General features: G+C 48.1%; 1 protein-coding gene across 11 annotated transcripts in view; it reads left to right on the top strand.

Moving 5' to 3' along the window:
- The window catches only part of ZNF618 (zinc finger protein 618), a 181,811-nt gene that overhangs the window by 77,126 nt on the left and 80,621 nt on the right, over positions 1–24,064 (top strand). For all 11 annotated transcript variants that reach the window (XM_068552657.1, XM_068552647.1, XM_068552653.1 and 8 more), the window contains exon 2: positions 16,545–16,588. In XM_068552657.1, coding sequence (XP_068408758.1) covers positions 16,545–16,588 — 44 coding nt within the window. The remainder of the gene's footprint in view (positions 1–16,544; positions 16,589–24,064) is intronic.

The following is a 24,064-nucleotide window of genomic DNA, read 5'->3' as shown; positions in this document are numbered from 1 at the left end:
AGAATGCTGCCTTCTCATCCTCTATCTTAGCTGGGGTTGGTAGCTGATGACCTGTTTTATTTGCCCAAAGACTTTGGGCCAAGCCATGAACTGGTGGCTGAAATATTGATTTTTACATGCCTGGCCTAAAACATACATTCAGTGCCCATGATTGCAGAGTCCCACGTTGGGCTTAGCAAAGGACTAGGCCTGATAAAGCTAACACTTTAACTTTAGAGACTTGCAGATTGCATTAAAGTACATGTGACCTCACACATTTTACTTCCACTCTGGGCCTTTATTTTCCCTCTGTAAAACAGGCCTTCTGGCTCTAAAGACTGTGCATGGATGAGAAAGTACTGTATTTTGTGCACTGAAAGTGTTCCCCAGTGAAGTCAGTCAGGAAAGAAGATTCGACCCTACTTTTGAATAAAGTGTTGGTGGTTGCCTGGTACAGGGTACCAGGTAGACTGCTTTGGGTAGACTTCTGAGAATCATACAATGTCTTCGAATGCCTCCTCTTAACTGTTAAGTCATTTGAGCTTCTGTAGTTTTCCAGTTTTAATTAAATGTAGGCGTTTTCTGTTCTCTACTGCTTTGGCTGTCAAGTCTGCTGACTCTAGATGTTGTGGTGGGTTGACCTTTTTAAATGAGTTTAATGGAGATGGAGAAATAATAATGATGGTAACGGTGAAGACAGTGGTAGCTGTTACTTACATAGCACTTAGTCTGTGCCAGGCACTGTTCTAAGTGCCTTACATTTATTAACTTCTGTCACTTAATGATTTCATTAAATCAGTTCATTTCATGAAAGAGAAGCAAGACAGGGGATCTTGCAAAGGAAGACTGGAGCCAGAAGATGGAAGGAGTTTGGTATTTGTCCTAGAAGAAGACTTGGGTTTGAATCTCGGCCCTGCCAGTAACTAGTAACTTTGGGCCAAGTCCCTTAACCTCCACTCCCTCCTTTCCAAAGTGGAAATCATGGCTCCTACCTTGTAAAGAATTAAATGAAGTAATGGATGTAAAAATCCCATCAATCAGTAAATAAATATGAGGCATCGATAGAAAGTGGTATTCCTGCCCCATCCCACACTCGGCGTTTGGGGAACCTGGGTCATTTTCTCCTTTAAGGATACTGTCTAGACGCTTTCTGCCTGTTGGGCTATGTGGTAGGCTCTGGGGAATCCAAAGGCATGGCCCCTGCCCGGGGAAGATGTATGGTCCAGCGGGGAAGATGTATGGTCCAGCTGGGAAGACAGGTCATAAAAGGATGACTGAGTGCACCGGCTAGTTGATCGATACTATTTGAATGGCTTGGGCAATAAGTGCTTTAAGAAAACAAGGGAGAGAGATCGGCCCTGTGTCTTGGGGAAAGAGGAAATGGAGCCTTCAATGAAAGGGAAGGGCCCTTCCTTTCTTTGCAGAATGTAGTGTGAAACTAAGCCTTCAGCAACAGCCAGGACAAAGAGGGACACAGGGTTGAGTCTGTGTGCCCTGTGGGACAGGAACGCTCTTGTCTTTTATGATACAGTTCAAAAACCACCAGCGGGCTTCCCTGGTGGCGCAGTGGTTGAGAGTCTGCTTGCTAATGCAGGGGACACGGGTTCGAGCCCTGGTCTGGGAGGATCCCACATGCCGCGGAGCAACTAGGCCTGTGAGCCACAACTACTGAGCCTACGCGTCTGGAGCCTGTGCTCCGCAACAAGAGAGGCCACGATAGTGAGAGGCCCACGCACCGCGATGAAGAGTGGCCCCCGCTTGCCGCAACTAGAGAAAGCCCTCACAGAAACGAAGACCCAACACAGCCAAAAATAAATAAAGAAATAAATTAATTAATTTAAAAAAAAACCCCACCAGCATGAGGTTTCACTGTGGATCTGGAGTGGCCTTGGAGGTGGACACAGTCCTGGGGCGCTCAGAGTGTTTCCCTTGCAGCCCGCCCAGCTGGCATCAGACTTGGTACCTCAGAGCCTCCACTCCTGATCCCCTTAAACAGTGTTCTAGATCTGGTCAGGAGATGCTTCTAGAGTGTGCACTGGGTGCTTGGGTCTTCTGAGTAACATTGGGGACAACTAGCTTTCCACATTATGAGTTTTCTGTCAATAGTAGATTCTCAGCAAAGGCCGGAAGCAAAAATACGGTGGAAGGCCATTCAAGCATCCCACATGTTGGGGCACTGGGACGGGAGGGCCAGGCTTCCATTTATCAGCTATTCAGGGTCCATTCAGCCCTGAGCTGTGGCTACTGGATATTGGAGAAGATGATGCAGGTCAAGGGAAGACAGTCCTTGCCTGTGAGGAAGTTACAGTCTAAACACGGCAATGGGACCCAGGTGGACCCTGTGGTGAGCTGTGCAGGACGCTGTCATCAAGTGGTTTTCAGTCCTCCGGGAGTTTTCCGATCTGAATTGGTCAGCTATTGGTTTGACCTCAACTCCATCCCTTTCTTTCCCCTGTGTGCTCTGAATTGCAAGGAACTACATTTCCCAGGTGTCCTTGCCCTCTGGCCTTCGAACAGTTTAGCCAGAAGGATGCACAGCAGGGACATTGGAAGGTGGGAAGAAGGGAAAAGCCCAGGGTATTTCTCCCCACTCGTTCTCTGCCTCCTATGGTGTTTTCTGTGTAGCTCCAGCCCCTCCCTCTCTGAACCACTCCCATTGGGCAGCTCCTGCTGAACTGCCCCAACTCTGGTAACACCTTTCTCTCTCCAGGCCTAGAGGTGGTAGCAAAGCTCCTCATGTGCTAATCCACGGTTGCTTTTCTGCCCCCTGTATGTCTTCTCTACTCAAATCCCTGTATTAAATTGCCTCTACTTTAAAGACCTAGAGTGGCTTCTCTTTTTCTGGCTCAGACCCTGAAGTATGTACCACCCAAATCAGGCCCCATAGAGCCTTTGTCTGTTCCCACCCTGAATAATCCCATGGAAGGCATGGTAAGATAGTGGCTGCCGTAATGAATTCAGGGTACCAGATTTTTTTTTCCCCCTGCAAAGAAAACAGAATTGTAGAATAATTTCAAAATAGTCTGGCTGTCTAGATTTCTCCGCAGGTGGCCATTGGGATGTGTAGAATTACAGTCTTTCTTTTCTTCGTGGGCCTCTCATTTTGTAGGATGATGGGTGACTCCTTCCTTTCCAACTGTGAGAAGAACTATTTTGATTTTTTAAAAAATTCATGCAGTCATTCTCCCCCTCCCCCTGTTTGCCTGGGCTGTTGATCTTGCGATATATTTATAGAGATTGTGGTTGGCTGACCAGGAGTTATTTTGCAATAGGAATTTGTAAGATTTCTACTTTGAGCATGTGTTCCAGACTTTCCTTTCTTTAAAAAGAAAAAGTCTTTCTTAGAGCATCTACTTTGCCCTTCTGTAATTATTTCTTTTCACAACCAGAGTAAGCCTTGTGTTTTGCACATTGTTTTTTTGTTTGTATTTCTTCTGTCTCTGGTCTTCTCTTTTTTTGTAAATTTATTTATTTATTTATTTATGGCTGCGTTGGGTCTTCGTTGCTGCGCACAGGCTTTCTCTAGTTGTGGCGAGCGGGGGCTACCCTTCATTGCAGTGCGCGGGCTTCTCATTGCGGTGGCTTCTCTTGTTGTGGAGCATGGGCTCTAGGCATGCAGGCTTCAGTAGTTGTGGCTCGTGGGCTCAGTAGTTGTGGCACGTGGGCTCTCAAGCACAGGCTCAGTAGTTGTGGCGCACGGGCTTAGTTGCTCTGTGACATGTGGGATCTTCCTGGACCAGGGCTCGAACCCGTGTCCCCTGCATTGGCAGGCAGATTCTTAACCACTGTGGCACCAGGGAAGTCCATCTGGTCTTCTCTCTTCTTTGGCGTCTCTTTTTACTCCAAATTTTAAAAGGCCATGGCTCCTTCTTCATGTAGGAATGTTTTTGCAAATGAGAATGTGGTGACTGGAAAATGGGTGCTTTGGGGATCAGGAGACCTCTGTTTCTCTGTCTGTAAAAGAAGAGTGTTGGACTAGATTAGTGGGGGCAAGCATGCTACTGTCCCCAGCTTTACCTCGCTCACTGCAGGCATCAATAATCAGTCACAGCACTCTTACTAGCTGAGCTGTGATGCGGCCCCAGAATCTTTCTCAACACGTTGCCCCAGGCAGCCATGTCTAATTGATTAGAATTGGCGCTGAAAATTAAGCCTGTTTGCCATTCTTGGACTAGATGATTCCCTAGACCCCATTCACATAATGGTTCTCTAAGTATTGGCAGTACAATTCCCTTCTTCTTTAAATCAGCTGACCGACCTTTATCACACTCCATCTGTATGCAGCACAGCCCTGGGTGCTGTGGAGCCACAGAGAAGCTCTAAAAAACTAGCCACCCTCATGGAACTTGCAGTTTGGTTGGGAGCAAGACTGCAGAGAGCGGTGATGTTCCCGGGTACGCTCAGGCATGCCCCTGGTGCTGTAGGAGGTTGTCCCTGTGTCAGGGAAGGCTTCTTGGAGCAGGGCCGGGGGTCCAGCCGGTCAGAGGGGAATGCAGTCTAGGCAGTGGGACAGCGTGGGGAGAAACAAACAACAGGGCCAGCAAGTTTCAGAACTAGGAGGGTCATCAGAGCTCATCTGGTCAGAACTCTCCGTTTATAACTCAGGAAACTGAGGCTCAGAGGGAGAAAGGGACTTGCCCGAATTTTAGTAAATGATAATTATATAGCTAAAGTTTAATAAATGAGAAATCATTTTAATAAATGATAATTATTTCTATAGTTAATACTTGTATAGCGCTATATGCCAGGCATTGTTTTGAGAGTTTTAATATATTAACTGATTTAGTCCTAAGTAACCTTGTACGGTGACGACTATTATTTCTCCTATTTGACAGATGAGGAAACTGAGTCTCAGAGGGTTAAGTGATTTACCCAGCGTCACATGGCTTGTAAGTGGTGGAGTCAGGTTTTGAACCTAGGCCATCCGGATCCAGATTCTCTACTGGGAACTACTGAGCCTACTAAATCCTGTTGGAGTCATCAGAACATGTTCTTGTTTTTTTTTACTGTATTAATTTTACTCACCACCACCAATGGAATCATAATGACATCATCCAGATCTGTGCTCATACAGTACTCTTAGCACTAGCTGAGAATGTTAACAGACTTTATATGTTTTTATTCTAACCAACAGCTGTGTTTCGTGGGGCTTTTTCTGTCTATTTTACATAGGAGAAAACCGAGACTGCGAGAGGTGATGTGACTTGAGGCAGGTCACAGAGCTAATAAGTGTCCCAGGCAGAATTTGGAGTCAGGTCTGCTGGACTCCAGATGTCAGAGTTGGAAGGTTTCTGAGAGACTGCCATTGGACGGGTGGGCAAATGGAGGGCCAGACATTGCCTCTGCCAGCAGTCAGAGGGGGTCTCCTGGCACGGGGGACTGCTGCTCTTCCCTGAGGACTGTCTGGGCACGCCCACCTCCCTAAGCCCTTTACCTGGTCCCCTTGAAGAGGTTTTGAGTTGCCCTTACTTGCTGCCTTGTTTAAAAATGCCTAAGGGGTTGACTTTTAAAAAACTCTGTCCCCGAATTCCCGAATCCTGGGTTCAGTCATTTGAAGCTTGCAACCCTCTGTATTCATAATATGTTTTTTTTTCCCATGAAGCAAGAAAGTTTTTCTTTTTTTACGCCCCCCCACCCCCAACTTCCTGCTGATCTGAAGTGAATATTTATCATGTATTTAATGAGTAATCTGAGTCTTGGCTTGGTGAGGCTGTACCAGGACATGGTTTATGGCTGATCTGGTTTTAACTCGCTCCAGGCGGTTTTCCCTGGAGTTTTCTGTAAAATCATAAACCTGGAGAGAGAATTTTTGTGGAATCCAGTCACGTGACTTGCTCTTTTGTAAATTGAGAGATTAACTGTGTGATGGTTAAGAACTGAGATGCATTTCTTTTTTCAAAAGAAAACAAACAGAGCAGCATTTATGCACCCAGAGGAGCGTGTCCTCTTCTAAAGATGGGGAAAGTCACTCGCCAAGGTCACCCCTCTGGGCCTTGGAGCAGCAAGGCACCGGGTTTGAGAACGTGAACTTGGAATCGGAGTATCTGGGTTGGAAACCCGGCTGAGCCTCTTCCCGGCTGTTCCAGCACCCTGCAAGCTCTGGGTCCTCGCCTGGACAGTGGGGCTGGGAACGGTCCCCACTGCTTAGGGTGGTTGAGGAGATGAAATGAGATGGTGCACACGGTGCCTGCGCCCCGGGCTGGCATACAGGAGGTGCTCAGTAGATGCTGGCCGCTTGGGATCGCTGGTGTTATCCCCCTTCGGGGCCCTTTATGCTGGACTAATAATACAAGCTGACACTATGTGGATATAAAGGCCCCGCTCTAAGTGTGAGGCTGATGAGCTCACTTCATCCTCACAGCAGCTTGTGAGGTGGCCACTCCCATCACTCCCATTACTCCCATTTTACGGAGGAAGGAAGTGAAGCACTGAGAGGTCAGTTTACTTGCCCAGGGTCCAGCTAGCAAGTGGCAGAGTTTGTGCTCCCGCCTGATTCCCAGTGACTACCACCCCTGCTGCTGAGGTCCTTCACACCTCTCTTCCTCAGTCTTAGAGCCTGAGGGCTTTTTGACTGCTGGTCCTGGGGAGGGAAACCAGGCCTCACCTTGCTTAGCTCAGGCCTCAGCTGACCCTCTCTGGATCAGCCCCCGAACTGGTCTATCTATCTATCTATCTAATCTATCTATCTATCTATTTATTATTTTTGGCTGCGTCAGGTCTTAGTTGCAGCATGCGGGATCTTTTGTTGCAGCCCGTGGGTTCTTTGTTGTGGCGCATGGGCTTCTCTCTAGTTGTGGCACACAGGCTCCAGGGCGCATGGACTCTGTAGTTGGAGCACGCGGGCTCTCTAATTGTGGCGCGCGTGGGCTCAGTAGTTGCGGTGTGTGGGCTTAGTTGCCCTGTGGCATGTGGGATCTTAGCTCCCGGATCAGGGATTGAACTGGCGTCCCCTGCATTTCAGGACAGATTCTTAACCACTGGACCACCAGGGAAGCCCCCTGAACTGGTCTTAATGCCACCGTATTGCCCCCTCCAGCATCCCTTTTGCAGACAGAATCCCTGTAGTTTCTCTGCAACTGTCTTATAAATGTAAAATTATTTCAGTTTAAAAAGTTTAAAAAAAACCCAAAAAACCCAATAACCTTGCTGGGCCTGACCTCAGGAACGACCTCATGCTTTTTGATGCAACCTTAGAACCCCTGTGATCCAGCCCAGCTGGGCAAATAGAATTGACACTCATTAAGCAACCAGGAACTATTCTAGACCCTTTAGGTCCATGTAGGGACTGTGGGCTCCCATTGTGGTACCATCCAGCGCCCGGGGTTGAGAACGAGTCTTGTAGTCTGGGTGGTGAGTCCCACATGGCAGCCCAGGGGAGGCAACTGCCCCTCCGCTCTGAGGCAGGATCCCCCCACTTCTTCTAAGGTCCATGAGTCAGACCTCAGGGGTGGAAGTGGATTCACCTTTTACTCCTGGCCCTCTGCACACAATCCAAGGCTGACAGCATTCCTCAGCAGCTGCAGTGGTGCATTTATTTTTAAACCTGTCACTTACTGAGCAACTACTGCATGCCAGCTCCACCCTGGGTGCCTTCCAAATGCTGTCGCAGGAGATCTTTGTCACTCCCAATAGCTCTAGGTCCTGGGGCTTTCTCTCCTCCCCTGCGGTTCCCAAAGGCATCATCTCTTCCCTGGAAGATGACAGTGGCCTCCGTGTTGGGCTCCCTGACTCTGTACCGCAGCCAGCAGTTGCTTCCAGAGGTGCACATGCCTTCTGGGCGGCCTATGAGCCTTGGAGTAAAGCTGAAACTCCTCAGCCTGGTTTACAGGTGCTCAGTAATGACCAGCTGTTGATGGCGACAACAAAGACGACGATGATGATGATGGTGATGATGATGGTGATGGTGATGATGTCAGTAATAGGGTCCTGCTCCAGTCCACATGGCTGCCCACCAGAGAGGAGGAGAACCTGCCTGTACCTGGAAACTCGTATGAAACAGACAAGGCATGTGCCCGTTCCATTCCCAGGAAGCCTGATTTATTTCTTGATACTTGTCCTCAAATAGCAAGGGCTTGGGAGGGGCAGAAGGGCACCGTAACCTCGAGAAATAAAGACATTGGTCATTTCCCACGGGTTCCCCTTGTAGTTGGAAACATGGCCAGTCAATGAGGGGCCTCCCTCAGCCTCTGGACTCTGGCCAGGAGCTCCCTGTGTGAGCCTGGCCATGTCAGTGGGCTGGTCCCTTCCTCCAGAGGTGGAGACCCTCAGAGAAGTCTCCAGCCCTGCAGGATTCAGGGACCCAGGCTTCCCAGCCTGGCAAGATGGCACCCTTCTGCTTGTTCACTGGCACGCAGCTTGTGTTAGCTCCATTTGCATTAGATTTTGCATTCCCACTGTTGAATGGGAGCTCTGTGTGCCCTGTTCCAGCATCCTCCCTCAAGAAAGGCCTTCCTGATCCTATGGTCTCAATGGATCCTGTTGTTAAAGATGCTCATGGAACCCAGGACTTTCTCTTCAGAGCATGTCTCTCAGTTGGTAATTATAAATGGGTAGCATGAAGTAAATAATCACGGCCTGTCTCCCCCACTGTTCTTGTTGCTGCTGTGTCCCCAGTAACTTCCCTGGTGCCCAGTACATAGTAGGCACTTAATGGGTAGTATTTGGGTGAATGAATAAGGAACCATGTCTGATTCATCTTAGTATCAGTCCGCCAAGGCCTTGCTCAGAATCACACATCTAGTGTGAACTCTATAAATACCTACCGAAAAATGGTATCAGCCCCCTGGCTTCCAGTTCTTTTAACCCAGAGTCTTCTCTGGTAGCCTCCACTCCACCCCTCAAGCTTGGAACCACTCAGTCAATGGCTTTGAGTAACCATGTTCAGTTGGGAAAATAAATACAAAGTTAGAACCAAGTACCACAAGCTAGAAACATATCACTGAATGTGATCTAAGAAGCAAGGTCTAATTAGGGAATTTATAACAGATTTAGTTCCCTGGGAATGGAATCCTCTTTTAACTTGCAAAGCTATTGTTCAGTGTTGGTACAGTCACCCTTCGTGGATGTTTTTCATGAACACATGGTGTGTAAAAGTGGGGACTACCTGTGCTTGAGTTGGGGCCCAGTGGTTGGATAGGAAAACAGTTTATCTACATCGTTTGGGGGCAGGTTTGATTCGTTGGTTCTAGAGATGAAGGGCCAAGTAGGTAGAGGAAATGGCCGTGGACTTGGGGTGAGAAGACATGTGTGAGCCCTGGCCATGCCATTGGCCAGCTGTGTGACCTTGGGTACGTCACTTGGCCCCTTGGGTGCTTGGTTAATTCTTGGTCAAAGGGGATAAACTGCAGTGTCTTCTTCACGGGGTTATTGGAGGATTCAGTGCAGTGTAACAATCTATAAAGTGCTGTGCTGATGATTAATATTCTCATGCACCAGAGAGACGCAATTCCATTTTTCTTGGTCCAAGATTTTTGGAATCTTCCCTGATTCTTTTTTTCATACCCCACCTCCAGTTCGTCAGCAAGTCCTATTGGTTCTACTACCTTCCGGTATATTCAGAACGCAATGTTTTTCCTCAGTTCCCTCACTGCCACGACTCTGGTCCCAGCCACCTTCATCTTTTTCCTGGGCTGTTAAGGTAACCTCACCCGCCTTCATCCTTGCCTATGGTCTGTTCTCAACACAGCATCCAGAATGATCTTTTTAAAATGGAAGTCAAATTACATTTGACTCTGCCAGAACCTTCCAGTGGCTCCCCAGAGTAAAAGCCAAAGCCCTTCAGTGGCTGTGAGGCTCTGCCCCCTGACCTCTTCTCGTCCTCGCTCACTCTGCTGCAGGCACACTGGCATCCTCTTTGTGCGTTGAGCACACCAGGTGCACTCCTGCCCTTGGGTCTTCCCACTGACCATTCCTTTTTCCCCAGTCACCACATGGCCAACCCCTTCACCTTCCTTTGTTTACCCAGTGCCACCTACTCTGATCACCTTATTTAAAATTGCAGCCCACGGCTCCTCCCTTGGCCCAGCATTCTTTTTTCTTTTTTTTTTTTAATTTAATTAATTAATTTATTTATTTTTGGCTGTGTTGGGTCTTCGTTTCTGTGCGAGGGCTTTCTCTAGTTGCGGCAAGCGGGGGCCACTCTTCATCGCAGTGCGCGGGCCTCTCACTATCGCAGCCTCTCTTGTTGTGGAGCGCGGGCTCCAGACGCGCAGGCTCAGTAGTTGTGGCGCACAGGCTTAGTTGCTCCATGGCATGTGGGATCTTCCCAGACCAGGGCTCGAACCCGTGTCCCCTGCATTGGCAGGCAGATTCTCAACCACTGCACCACCAGGGAAGCCCCCCAGCATTCTGATTATCCCCTGCCCTTCTCTATTTTTCCCCCCATAGAACTGATTACTTTCTAGCATACTATGTATCTTACTAATTTATTACTAATACTACCATCTGCCCCCTCTGCATATAATCACAATGAAGGCAGGGATATATCCCAACTGCCTAGAACAGTGTCCGGTGCATAGAAGGAGCTCAGTAAATACTTGTCAGATGAGCGAATGACTTTCTTCTGACTTGAGTCATGTATCTCAATGGGACAGAAAGTTCAAGTTAAATTTGGGGGATCCACTGGCTGTTGGAAAGGAAAGAGATATATAAATGAGGTTTGAGTTGTTTCAGACCCACTTGTCCTCCTCTCAGTAAATAGTAGGGGACGTAGAATCATCTTCTGGGCAGGTCCTGGGGCTCTGGTAGGTTCTTCTGGAAGGTTCAGTGCCTCCTGCAGGCCTCCAGGTCAAGTGCACTTGGTTTCACTCACCACTGACGCTGAGCATATTCCTGCAGGGTCAGTTATACCAGTTGGAAATTTAAAACAGAATTTTTGCGTTCAAACTAACATACATACATATATATGCAGTACACAGACATATTTTGGACTAATATGCATTTGGTACTTGTGGATATAACATTCACGTGAATTAGTAAGAAAGAAAATGAGATTTCAAAGACATTTGAGCATGCAGAGAACGTCCCTCCTCTCCCAGTTCACGTTCACTCTTCCCTTCCAAGGGTGGAAGGAAGCCGAGAAGCAGTGAACACTGGGGATTTGGAATTGTCCACTAGTGGATTTGAGGTTGTCCACCCGAAGCCAAGCATAGTGGTTAACACATAGTAGGCTTTCAAGAAATATCTGTTGAATGAAGAAAGGAGTGATTCATTATTTAAGATCAGTTGTTACACTTTATCCAAGTATAATTGCCAATGCAGTTTATCATTCATCTAGGCAACCTCTCGGTATCAGTATTTCCTGAGAAATAATAATTAACGGATTCAACCTTATTTGCTGAATATTTGTGCCAGACCCTGAGCTGGGTGCTGGAGACATCGCCACGTGTAGGATGCGGTCTTTATCCAGGAGGAGCACAAAGTCTGGGAAACACAGGCCTTCCAGGACCTGTGGTCCCCATCCCATAGAGCAGGTGAAAGGCACTGGTGGTGGTGTGTTAGCAGTGTTGGGAGAACAATGAACAGGGACTAATCAAATCTGCTGTGGGGAGGGGGAGTCGTTGAAGTCTCCAGAGAGGAAGCAATTTTTTGTGTTGCAGTAGGGGAGGGAAAAGGCAAGATCCTAATTATACCACCACGGAAATGTGCTGCCTCAAGTCCATCCTTGGCTTGACTGGCTGATGCACCATCTCGGAGATGCCCGCTCCACCCTCTCAGAGCTGCGGGTCCATGAGCCCTCACATTTGCAGTGGCCCCTCGGCCTCCCTGAGCCTCTGGCTCCGCTCTCTTATCGCAGAAAGGCATTTCATTCTTCGAGATCAGGCAGCCAGGACCCAAGGAGCTGTTTTCCTCCATTGTGCAAGCATGACAAATCATTAATTTTTGATTGATTTGCTTAGAATTATGGGCGTCCCAGCATTCTTTCCGCCGCTGAACAGCTGTATAACAAATGAATATATCAGTGTGCACAAAAGATTGGCGATCTAAGAAAAGCAATTACATTGGCCACCCTCCCCCACTCTCACCCCTTCCCGGGCAATGAAGGAAGGAAATTTTTACCAGAAATTCCTCAAGTGGCTTTAAAAAAAAAAAAAAATGCCTTTTTATAATTGAATTAAGTCTTTATCTCTTCATCTTTTGCAGCAGATTTCCAAGCACACACCAGTTCCCCATGTGCTTGCTTGGGTTCCATCCATCCAGGAAGAATCTTTAATAATGAAATTTCAACTCACAAATTAAAACCAAAATGAAAAAAGGAAAAAAAAAAAAAAAGGAGCAAATTCTACCCCTCCTTTTTGCTTTTTTTTTTTTTTTTGGTCGCTGCTATTCCTTTAAGATTTTGGAACCATACCAGTGCACTAAATGTGACCTCCATAACTTTTAAATTAAGAATTTATGCTGGCTTGAAATTTATGAAATATTTCAGCATGAAAGAAAGCCTTTTTCCCTCAGGAAAATTGAGCAATAAATCACAGCACTGTGGATTTACTGCCCTAGAGCCAGCGAGAGATAGGATTTTTTTTTTTTTTTTTTTTTGCTTCATTCTGAAAAAAAATGTAATCATATAAGACAGCTTAGCTGCTATCCTCCCACTCTCTAGAATTTTTAATTTCAGCTGTTTCTGCTTGGATTTATTTCCAATATTCCTGCTCGGCTTTTCAATTTCCTCAGTTATTAAATTTTAATTCAGTGCATTAGCATTTAAATTAAAAAAGGGTTTATTTTATCAAAATCGTTGGCCAGCCCCCATCCCGTAGCACACGAATTGCCTGTTTCTGCCATTTGCACAAAATGTGAAATGCAGCTAATGTCTTACAACTTACATTTGCACAAATTTAGAAATAAAATTTCTGGGTTTGGAATAATATTTTCTTTCCAAGAAAATCCTTAATAAGAGAATGGAAAAGAACAACTTAACCTTCATTTGGGAGGGAGGAGGAGGGTCGAATTAAACTAAAAATAGCCTTGCCCAGGTCCTGAGAAGAAGCTGGTGTGTTAAGGAATGGATGGGGCTGGGAGAGGAAGCAGGTGCCCTTACGGGGAACGGGGGCGTGGTGAAGGGGGGGCTTGGATACCTTTACCCCCAGCTATGTGAAAGTGAGGAAGAGGGCCTCTCATGAGTCCACTTCCCCCACCATATTTCATTTACCCTTGAGGGGTTTGGTTAAGGTTGGGTCAGCTCCACATAGAGTATCAGAGATGAAAAGGAGGGGGAGATGATCTGATTGAACTCTCGTGCCTCCCGTGCCTGTTTTTACCTGTGAGAACCTCAGGTCCAGGGAAAGGAAAGAGCTTGCCCAAGGTTCAAAGTGAGACCCAGACAGAGCCAGGCAGAAGCTGCATCTTTAGGAGCACATGGTCCAGTGGCAACAGCAATAGAGTTTCCATTACTTTAGTGGTTACTACACATCCCTGGCCTGTGCTTACGAGTTTACCTACATCGCTACATTCAGTATCATTCTGACCAGCCCTTTGGAGAAGGCCTCAGGGCTGTGGGGTCTGGTAGATGCTCCTGACCTTCTGACTTGCAGCCCACGATTCAGATCAGGCCCGGAGACAGGCTGGGAAGACTCCTGGCTCAGTCCAGGCCTGGCTCTGCCTCTTGCTCGTCTGCTATGTAATCTTGTACAAGTCACTCTGTTTTTCTGTGCCTCAGTTTCTTGGGCCCAATTGGCATATTGCCATTTTGCAGATGAAGAAACTGAGGCCTAAAGAGTGCAGATGAACTGCCAAGGATTATATAGCTTGAAAATAGCAGACCCAGGACTTGAACTCAGACTTGTCTGACTCTAAGCCCTGTGCTCTTGAACTTTGGTTCAAATTGAGAATCAGATCAGATTACACTGGGTAAAGGTGAGTTTGTGGTTTGGGATGAATTGCATGAAATTGCTGGTAGTAGACCATTTGGGCCTAGGAAAATGGCAAAGTCAACTTAATTCAAACAGTAGGGCTTGCTTTGAGATATTTGTGAGGACACAGACAAAGCCGGCCTGGCACCTTAGGGATCTCTACAATGAGAATGGGTGCCCTCAGCACTGTGGCTGGGGGGGGCCCGAGAGGCTGTCCCCTGTTGTTATGGTGGGTCTGGACTCAGCCAGGCCCAAAGGCTGAGATTGATTGACAGGTGCTGTGATATTGACACGTGCTCTCTTGGGCATCTCTCACTTGTGCCCATTGTCCATCTCTACCACCCTTCCCATATCTGCTTCTCATCTCTGCCGATAAACAGACATTTCCCACTCTGCAGGGATGAACTCTTCCCTCCAGCCGTCTCATTTCCCCAGTTGTACCATCTAGGCTTCTACAAAAGGATTTGTTTGGACAGCTCTTTGAAAATTTTCAGCATTTTGTCCTTGTTTTATAAAAATGGGTGGAAAACAAAAATGCATGTAGCTACCAGTGATAAGAAGCTCAAATATCATAAACACAGTGAAAGGGAAAATGGGTGGAGATGGTCAGGTGTGCCTAAAAGAGAGACTCTTATCCCCTACCCAGTCCCATGTTCAGTACGCTTGAACTGGTCAACTCTGTGAAATTGTGAAGGAAAAGGACAAAAAAAAAAGAAAGACAACATTAAAAGTATGTATGAAATTCTAGAAATACATACCTAGAGTTCAGTTTGAAAGGCTAGAGATCGTTGGGGATTTTACCGTTTTTTTAAGCTCTCTGGGACAGAATTTCCACCTCTACCACTTCTGCCTTTTCTGATATGAGCATTAGAACAACTTCTTCCCATTCGCTTTCCATACAAGTTTGAGGAATGCAAGATGTCGGAAAGAGGCTGTAATTGATCGTGTTCTTTTGCTCCCAGTGAAATGATTTGCAAACCATTTTCCGCTTTCTTGTTTCTTCCATGGAAATAATGCACTGGCATCCCATTAACTGCTCCCTCCCAGGCCTCACGTTTCTACCTCCCTATTTGTCCTTCACCTTTCCATTTCCCTCGTGTGGGCAGTGGAGGCTGTGTGTATTCACCCCATTTCCCGATTGTCCCTCCCTGAGTGTTGGAGGGAGATAAAATAGTCCAGAGCGGAGGAAGGTGGGCATTGGAGTTGACCCAGACCTGGGCTTATAGCTGTGGGATGTTGGATAAATGCCTGAAATTCTTAAATGGGGATATTGTGTATGTGTGTTGGGGAACCCATCAAGAGGATTTGGTGAGAGGCGTTGAATGCCCACACACTAGCGCTGGGTGGGAAGTTAGCTCAGGGAGCGAGTCTAGGGTACCCGCAGGGGCCAGGCCATGGGGTGGGAAGTAGGCAAGAGTGGGTGGTGGGGACTTTGGTGAGCCAGGTATGTCAGCTCTAGCTGACCAGTCGTGTGGGACTACGTGTTGCTTTCAGAAGCTGAAATCTGGCTTTCTTGGGGGTGAAATGCCTTTATTTTTATATATTGACTGTTTAAATTGAAGCCCGCCATCTGGTTTTGCCAGCTTGCAGCTTCTCGAAAGCACTCATCCAAAGGTAGCTGCTGTTGTTTTTATTGTAGGTCCTCAATCCTTCATCTGCAATCCTGAAATTCGAAAAGCTTGAAAACAAAAAGATGTTTTGTAACTGGTGAGGAGGCAGAACTTGACCTGAAGGGAGAAGAGGCTAGTGGCCGGTTTTATTTAGCGCACTTAGGGCTGACTGCATAAGTTTTACTCTAGAAATATCAACGTGCTTGAGTACCGGGGGCTCCCCAGACCCTGCCAGGGTTATTTCAAAATAGAGAACACATGCGCCACATTGCCTTTCTAAAATTGGAAAGGTTCTGAATTTGGAAACACATGTACGCTAGAGTCTTGAACCTGCATTATTCTAACTGTGATTACTATTATTATTAATGTTTTGACAAAGCTGGGGAATGCATCTCCAACCAGGGGTGGTGGAGAACCCAGGTGTTTTTCCCATGTCCTTGGCCTCCTCATCGAGGCCCCCCCAGCACTGGCCTAGGAGTCAGGATCCCCGGGTATTTGTCACGCAGTCCTCCTGAGACTTCAGGCAGCTCCCTCCTCTCCCAGGGCCTCAGTCTCTCCATCTGAACCAAAATTTTATGATTTCTGAAAATTTCATTTGGTCAGCCTTATCTTCCCATCGCCCAACCCCAAATAAAAGAGATTATGAAGCAGTGCTCTCTTGCCTCATCCTGCTTGCACGGTTGGGGGACGGACTATTTTAACATAATAGGATTTTCCCCCTCCAGTTGGTAAGAATAAACCTTCAGCTACTGTTTCATTGGAAATCCCAGCTGAAAATGAAAATGGTGCAATTCAATCTCAGATTTAGTTGGTTACTTACTTTTCACTGAGTCCCCAGGGCTCTGTGGTTGCTGGGTTTGTGTTGGCAGTGGGTGCTCAGTTGGATTTAAAGGGCCAAGCAAATTGGGGTGGGGGGGGGGGGGTTGGCTGTCCTAACTCCCTCTTACCACTGGGGGCAGACTTTTCTAGCCTGGAAGAATGGAGCAGGGCGTTGTGGCTGGCTCACCCCTCTGAAGGCTAGTGTTTGAGCGGGAGCTTGGTAAGGTACAGTGGGTAGAATCTGTGTTTTCCTCTTGGCTGATTTAGATGTTCTGGGTTTCTTTTGCAGGCTGACGGAGCCAGTGCAGCTGGAAGGAAAAGCACGGCAAGCAGGTATGCTCCGCCTCCCCCGCCCCCTACTGCACCCCCCCCCCACCACCACCGTCGTCTTCTCCCTGGTTTCACGACTAACAGCTACCTCTCTGTGGTCATCACCTTCCACCTGAAAGGATGAATGGTCCAGGCCAGCTCCCTCTGTTGAGAAGTGGTCATACTTCCCTGGAGGATATGAGGTTGTGGGTAGCACTTTGCAGCCCTCCTGGTGCCCTCTCTGGACACCTGTGACTGGAATCTAAGGATGACTCAGTGCTGAACTGGCCCTGGCCGCTCACGTTGGGGGAGACTTACGGTGAAGAAGTGCAAGACTGGGCAGAAGGACCTGGGCTTGAATCCCAAATCTCAGCTGCTGCATTGTGAACTCCAGGGACGCCCATCCTAGTCTGGAATTCATCGGTACCGCTTGGGTCCTGCGCTCGTATCCTGAACCCGTCCCTCCAAAGCAGGAGGATGGGATGTTCTGCTTAGCCAGACCTCACCCTCGGAGCTGGCAGGAGGTGGGGGAGGGGTGGTCCCCATAGGAGAGCTGGGCTGTCGTTACCAAAGATGGGGGAAAGCGATGCTGGACAGGCCCATGTAGTAGACGTCCGCCACCGGGGGTGCAGGCAGGCACTTAACTTGGTATGAATGTTAGTGCTGCTGCTGCTGTTCGTTAGGTAGAGCAGAGCTGCAGTGGCCAGATGACCTTTATTTAGGGCATTGGAGGCAAGAAGAAGGCAAGGGACAGACTAGAGAGATGGCTCCTCAGGCCACACCCTCAAAATCTAGAACAGGCTCTGGGATGACCTACTGGAGCTGGGTGTGCCAAGCAGAGGAGTTTGCCCTTTAGCACATGGAACACTAGTTCTTTAAATGTTAATACATTTTTATGGAAAAAAAGGGGTTCTATGGCCAAATAAATTGGAAGGATGGTGAGTTAAACAAAGTCAACAGATTTCTTTGCTGTGGGACTTTTCCAAGCATTTCATGTGCTAGTGTGTTTTCTTGAGAGCATCTGAGAGAGAGAGAGAGAGGGGAATGACATGTTTCTCAAACCTACTTAACTATGGAACGCTCTTATTGAGGTTTATCCCATGGAGCCAGTGTTCTGTGCAACGTGCTTTGGGAAACCGAGAGAGCAGAAGAGTAAGGTGTTCAGCCCTGTGTTTCAGGGAGATCACTCTGGCCCCCGTTCGCAGGAGATACCAGGCTGGAGGTCAGTGTGTCCCACCCAAGCCACCATGGCCTGGCTTCCACCCACCTCCCCAGTCTCCTCGTATGTCTCCCCCTTGCTCAGTCTGTTTTAGCTACCCTGACCTTCTCTTATTTATCTAACACTGTAAGCCAGGGGTCGCCCATTTTTACCTAGAAAGGGTCAGATAGAAAGTATTTTACACTTCACAGGCCATAGGTCTCTGTGGCAGCTTCTCAACTCTGCCAGTGTAACTCGAAAGCAGCCATAGATAATACGTAAATACACAAGTGGTCATGGTTTGCCAACCCCTGGCCTGAGAGCCTTTGCAGCTGCCGTTCCTTTGCCTGGGATGTTCTTTTCCCTGATCTTCCCATGATTCGTGCCCTTTGATCCTTCAGGTCTCAATTCCATCCTCCCCTCTGAGAAGCCTTTTCTGACCCCCTCTGACCCTGCCTGTGTCCCTCATGGCCTGTTTATGCTCTTCAATTATTCCACGTATTTGTGTACTTTTCTCTGCCTCTTGACTGCCAGCTCCAGAGGCAGAGGCCACGTCTGTCTTGTTCACTGCTGTGGGCTGGCCTCCAGCCGGTGCTCAGTGAGTGCTTATGGGATAGGTACACTGAGTGAGATGGGAGAAGATGCATGATGTAGGAGTCAGGAGTGTGGGCTGGAGTGGAGGGCTGCACGGCCTGGCTTGGGCCTGGGAATCTGGATAGTGACTCGCGTGGCCAGCAGCTGCCCAGATCCTTTGTGTTTCTCTCCTGGGCCCCTGGTAGTGGAATCTTGCGTAAGAACAGTGTATGAGGCTATGGCCTGCGGGGCAGTTGGAGTCCCTAGACTGGCAGTGCCTGGAAGAGTTTCCTGGATCTGAATGTCAGGACTGGAAGGGGCCTTGGGCTTTGTCAGGTTCCCCTCCCCGCTCCCAACGCCCTTCATTGTACACATGGTGAAGAAAGGCCCTGCTCAGGGTCATGTGCTGAGTGAGTGGCAGCGTCAGGCCTTGACCCTGCCTAAGCCAGTGCTTTCTCTACACGGTGATGCTGTACTCAAGTGAGGGTCTAGCCAGCCTCCCCCACTGCCCTCTCGTGTTCATTGAGCACCTGCTAGTTTAGGCCCAGTGCTCTGTGCTATGGACTCAGGTGGATTAGATGCTAATTTATTCATCCAGCAGATATTTGAGCATCTGCTGTGTGGCAGGCACTGTTCAAAGTGCTGGGTCTGCAGCAGTGAATGGAGACAAATTTCCCTTCACTCCTCATCACTTGTATGTGGATGTGGTCCTTGCCCTCACTCTCTAACGCATGAATCTCTCCCATACCAGCATCTCTGCCTGGTGATCAGAAGACAGCAGGCGGGTTTCCCCACCGTGCTCATAGGTGCCTGAAGCTCTGTTTTGAGTCTTATCAGCCCAAGGCTGTAGTGAGAGGGAGAAGAGTGCTGCGATAGATTAGAGACGCTTGCCCCGGTCAGGGGAGGCGGGAGGTGGCATGTGTGCCATCTATTTGCTCTCCCTGATTAACCTAGGTTTGCATATACTCAGTGATGGAGCCCCCCCCCCCCATGTTATTACCACAGTGCCAGAATATACACCAGGAAGGGCCAGCCCAGACCTTAGTGTGTGACTTGAGATGTAAAGAAAACATTTCTAATAATAATAATAACAACTACCATTTAGTCAGGCTCTGAGCTAAGTGATTTACATTTATTAATTGATGTAGTCTTTATCACAGCTCTGTGAAGGATGCGCTTATTATTCCCATTTTACTGCTCAGGAAGCTGAGGCCCAGAGAGGTATACAGGCATCAGGCTGCCCAGTTGGAAGTGAGCAGCACAGCCAGCGTGCCTGCCCAGGTCTGACTCCTCTGATGCAGGTGCCTCACCACTGTGCCCTCCTGCTCCCCCGTAGGAAGTGATCAGTTTACAGAGGTTAGAGGAGCCTGTTAGGGAACCAGGGCTGGGCCATAGGCTGGGGGCTCGTCCAGAAGGCAGGGCCTCCAAAGGAGCTCACAAGTGCATTTATACTGATTCTGTCATTAAAGCTAACAGAGCATCTTTGAAGGACCAAAGCAGCATTATTGTGGCGTGACCCAGCTTTCAGTGTGAGAAGTAAGTTCTGCATTTCAAACATCTCTGCACGTTTGTCCAGAGAACATTAACATAGTCCTTAGCTGACGCCACTGGTGAATTTGACCCCGGCCTTGGGTTAGATTGGCCAGGTGAGGTTTAGAGTTGTAGATACTTGATGGAACATTAGACTCATGCAGCCCCTGTTTCAGATGGGGAGACAAAGACCCGAGGCTCCCTGAAGTCAGAGTTAGGCTGGATGGCCCTGGTCGGGACTGACCTTGAAGGACCTGTGACCCTCTGGCCTCCGCTCCCTGCTCCCAGCCGTGCCGCGCATGCTGTGTTATCACACCAGGGTCTGCTTTCGTCCCAGCGCCTTCCTTTTGGCCCAGAACACCTAATTTCGTTCCTTCTCCACAGAGGGCCTCTGGCTAAACCCCAAAACCAACAGCATGGGCTGCTAAGGAATGAGTGTGAAATTGAGGGGGACAAGGAGAGGTGGTGTTTCTGATCCTAGGAAACAACTAACTGTGGTTTGGTTTACTTCCCTGTAACCCAACCTGGGTCGATCTTACAAGACCATTGATTCCAGCACTTGAGGTTAATGCTAACCTAGTGTGCAGGTTACAGGTCACGTAGCACAACTGCAGCCAAACGTCACTTCTTTTAAGAAGCGTGGGAGGCTGCGGGGCCTTAACTGTGGAGAATTCTAAAGGAAACACAGTTTTCATAATCAAGTAAATGTAGCTACAGGCTTGCTGTAATGAAGAATTATGCCCTTTTTTTTTGTCAGTTGAAGGTTTTCAGAGCTGGAAGGACTCTGTAGATAATCTGGTCCAACCCTTTCATCTGGAGATAAGACAGCCCGGGATAGAAGAAGTTGAGGGACTCACTTGTTCACCGGGTGTACCAGTTGCCTAACAAATGATCAGGATCTTCTAGACAGGGAGATTGGGGTCGGGAAGAAGGTGATAAGACCAAGTCTCATTCATTCATTCCACAAACACTTACTGAGTGCCTGCTAAGTCCTGGGGTCTGACCTAGGTTCTGGAAATACAGTGGTGAGCAAAACAGAAATCCCTGGTCTTGTGGAGCTGATGTTCTAGTGGGAGTGGAGGAGACATAATAAATACTGAAAACACATTGTATGCCATTTGGTAAAAAGTGCTGTAGGGGGAAAGCAGGGAGGGGGGTGGTGAGAGTCAGAAGGAGTATTGTATCGGCAAGAAGGTGACATTTGAACAAGGATCTGAAGGAAATGAGGGACTGAGCCAAGCAGTCATTTGGGGGAAGTGCATTCCAGGCCGAGGGAACAATAGGTGCAAAGGCCCTGGGGCAGGAGTGTTACTGGAGCAACCGCAAGGAGGCCCATGTGGCTGCGTAGGGCCTTGGAGACTTTTGTCAGGACTTTGGCTTTTACCCTGTGTGAGATGGGGAGCCACTGGGGATTTTGAGCAGAGGAGTGAGATGATATGCTTTGGTTTTAAAAGGATCATTCTGGTTGCCAGGAGGAGAATAAACTGCAGGGGGCAAGATGTTACAAGACATATTGCCAAGGGTTCAGGACAGGCAGGATCTTAGAAGATAGGCTTGGAAGGGAGCTTCCAAAAGGCCCTTTTTTCAGGGCTGAGGAATCCATTTCAGCAAAGCATTGTGTAAGTCCTGCATCCAAAATGCACAGCCTCCTGCTTGGTCCTGGGAGAGCCCCAGAGTGGAGCAGCATGGTCCCTGTGGCTCCCACTCTCCAGGCCTGGTCTGCTGGGCATCTAACTCACCCTCTCTCTGAGCCCAGACTACCTGGGTTCAGATCTGGCACCATCTACTGCCTGGTTGTGTGACCTTAGGCTAGTTACCTGACCTCAGTTTCCTCATCTGTAAAATGGGGATTATATTCATACCTCCCTCATAGTGGTGTCAGTGAGTATTAAGTGCAGTAATAATGATATGTCTACCCTTAGCACAATACCTGGCCTATAGTAGGTGCTCAATAAATGCTTGTTTTTAATCACCGCCATCACCACGATGCTGAATTCCATTCCTAGGAGGAGGGAACAGTGGGTGGCAATTGATTTCTTTTTTTTTTTTTTCTTTGTTGGAGAGGAAAGATTGCTTTATTCAGGAGGCCAGCAACCTGGGGAGAAGATGGACTCGCATCCAAGAACCAACTCCCAAGATTCTGCTTGACCATGAAAGTTTTTAAAGGGAAAAAGGGGAAGTTAATCAATCGCAGTTAATCATTTGGGGAGGGGGTCAGAGTCTTTTATCTTCCACTGTGTGCAGATTTTCTTCTGATTGGTCAGTGGTGAGGTAACAGGGCAGTGTTCCAGGAATCTTGTGCTCAGCCTGAAGTTACCAACCTCCACCTGGATGGGGGCCTTAGTTCCTGCAGAAGAACTCAGAGATATTGTTACGTATATTCCTTGAGGAAAAAACAGAACCCTGCTTTATTATTGCACTTCTGTTTCTTCACTGCTCTTCCTTTGTTTCTGCATTCCCTCCCCTCCCTGACAAGCAACTGTTTGAATCTGCCCTTTGGTACTCAGGGAAGGTCTAGGAGGCTGAAGCTTCTTTCCTACAAACAAGAAATGGGGACACGGAAAGGATTTCTACTGAGGAGGGCCCCACAGGGTCCTGCTCAGTTTCACACAGTGTCAGCAAAGTTCTGTTGCCACTTAGCATTCACCTCTAGGAGCCAAAAAGTAAGTGGCTAGGTTTAAGATGCCCATGAGGTTCCTTCTCCAGCGATGTAATACACCTGGCCCTTTTGAAACCGTGCGCCTCAGACTGGGACTTGAACCCACGTGCCAGGACACGAACCCAGCCTAAACCCAGATTGGGACTTGAACCCACATGGCCAGACTCGAACCCAGCCAAAACTCAGATTGGGACTTGAGCCCATGCAGCTGGGACTCAAACCCAGCCAAAACCCACTGTCTTCCAACTGAGATCACACACCTGGTTTCAGGACTCAATGAAGTTCAGGTTCTTGATGTCTCATCACTGAAAGAATTCAGTGAGAGACAAAGTGATAGGTAAGAAGTGGATTTATTTAGAGAGAAACACACTGCACCAACAGAGTGTGGGCCATCTCAGCAGGTGAGAAAGGCACCAGGGTATGGGGTTGTCAGTTTTTATAGGGGTGGGTAATTTCATAGACTAATGAGTGGGAGGAGTATTCTAGCTATTTTGGGAAGGGGTGGGGATTTCCAGGAATTGGGCCACCACCCACTTTTTGATCCTTATGGTCGGCCTTGGACCTGTCATGGCGCCTGTGGGTATGTCATTCAGCTTGCTGATGTGTTACAGTGAGCATATACTGAGGCTCAAGGTCTAGTGGAAGTCAACTTGTCCGATTTGTCCGCCATCTTGGACCCATTTGGTTCTAATCAGTTTATGTCATGTCCTCAGGCTATGTCATTCTTTCAGAGGTTGTGCCCTGCCCCCTTCCGTCCTGTTTCATTACCACCTCAGAGATTTTACTCCCATATTCTTATGGGAATCAGAAGTAAAACAGGAGGGAAGGAGGCAGGGCACAACCTCTGAAAGAATGACATAGCCTGAGGACATGACGTAAACTGATTAGAACCAAATGGGTCCAAGATGGCGGACAAATCGACTTCCACCAGACCTTGAGCCTCAGTATATGCTCACATCAGCAAGCTAAATGACACACCCACAGGTGCCATGACAGGTCCAAGGCCGACCATAAGGATCAAAAAGTGGGCGGTGGCCCAATTCCTGGAAATCCCCGCCCCTTCCTAAAATAGCTGGAATACTCCTCCCACTCATTAGCCTGTGAAATGACCCACCCCTATAAAAACTGACAACCCCATACCCTGGTGCCTTTCTCACCCTCTGAGATGGCCCACGCTCTGTCTGTGGAGTGTGCTTCTCTCTAAATAAATCCACTTCTTACCTATCACTTTGTCTCTCACTGAATTCTTTCTGCGATGAGACATCAAGAACCTGAGCTTCGTTAAGTCCTGAAACCAGGTGTGTGATCTCAGTTGGAAGACTGTGGGTTTTGGCCAGGTTCGAGTCCCGGCCGCATGGGTTCGAGTCCCAGTCTGAGGTTTCAGAAGGGCGATGGTCCATCTTCTGTAACTGCTTCCAGGCTGAGTAGGGGCATTGACCCTGCCTGTCAGGGAGTAAAAATCTCTGGATGCCTGATCTAGGGGCCCCAGGGGCAGGGCAGCTCTTTGTTTTAAGTCAGTATGGGCTGGAATCCTCACATA

The sequence above is a fragment of the Eschrichtius robustus genome, chromosome 10 (assembly GCF_028021215.1).
Source record: "Eschrichtius robustus isolate mEscRob2 chromosome 10, mEscRob2.pri, whole genome shotgun sequence".
NCBI lineage: Eukaryota > Metazoa > Chordata > Mammalia > Artiodactyla > Eschrichtiidae > Eschrichtius > Eschrichtius robustus.
Note: the sequence above shows the minus strand (reverse complement) of the source record. Positions and strands in the feature narration are given on the sequence as shown.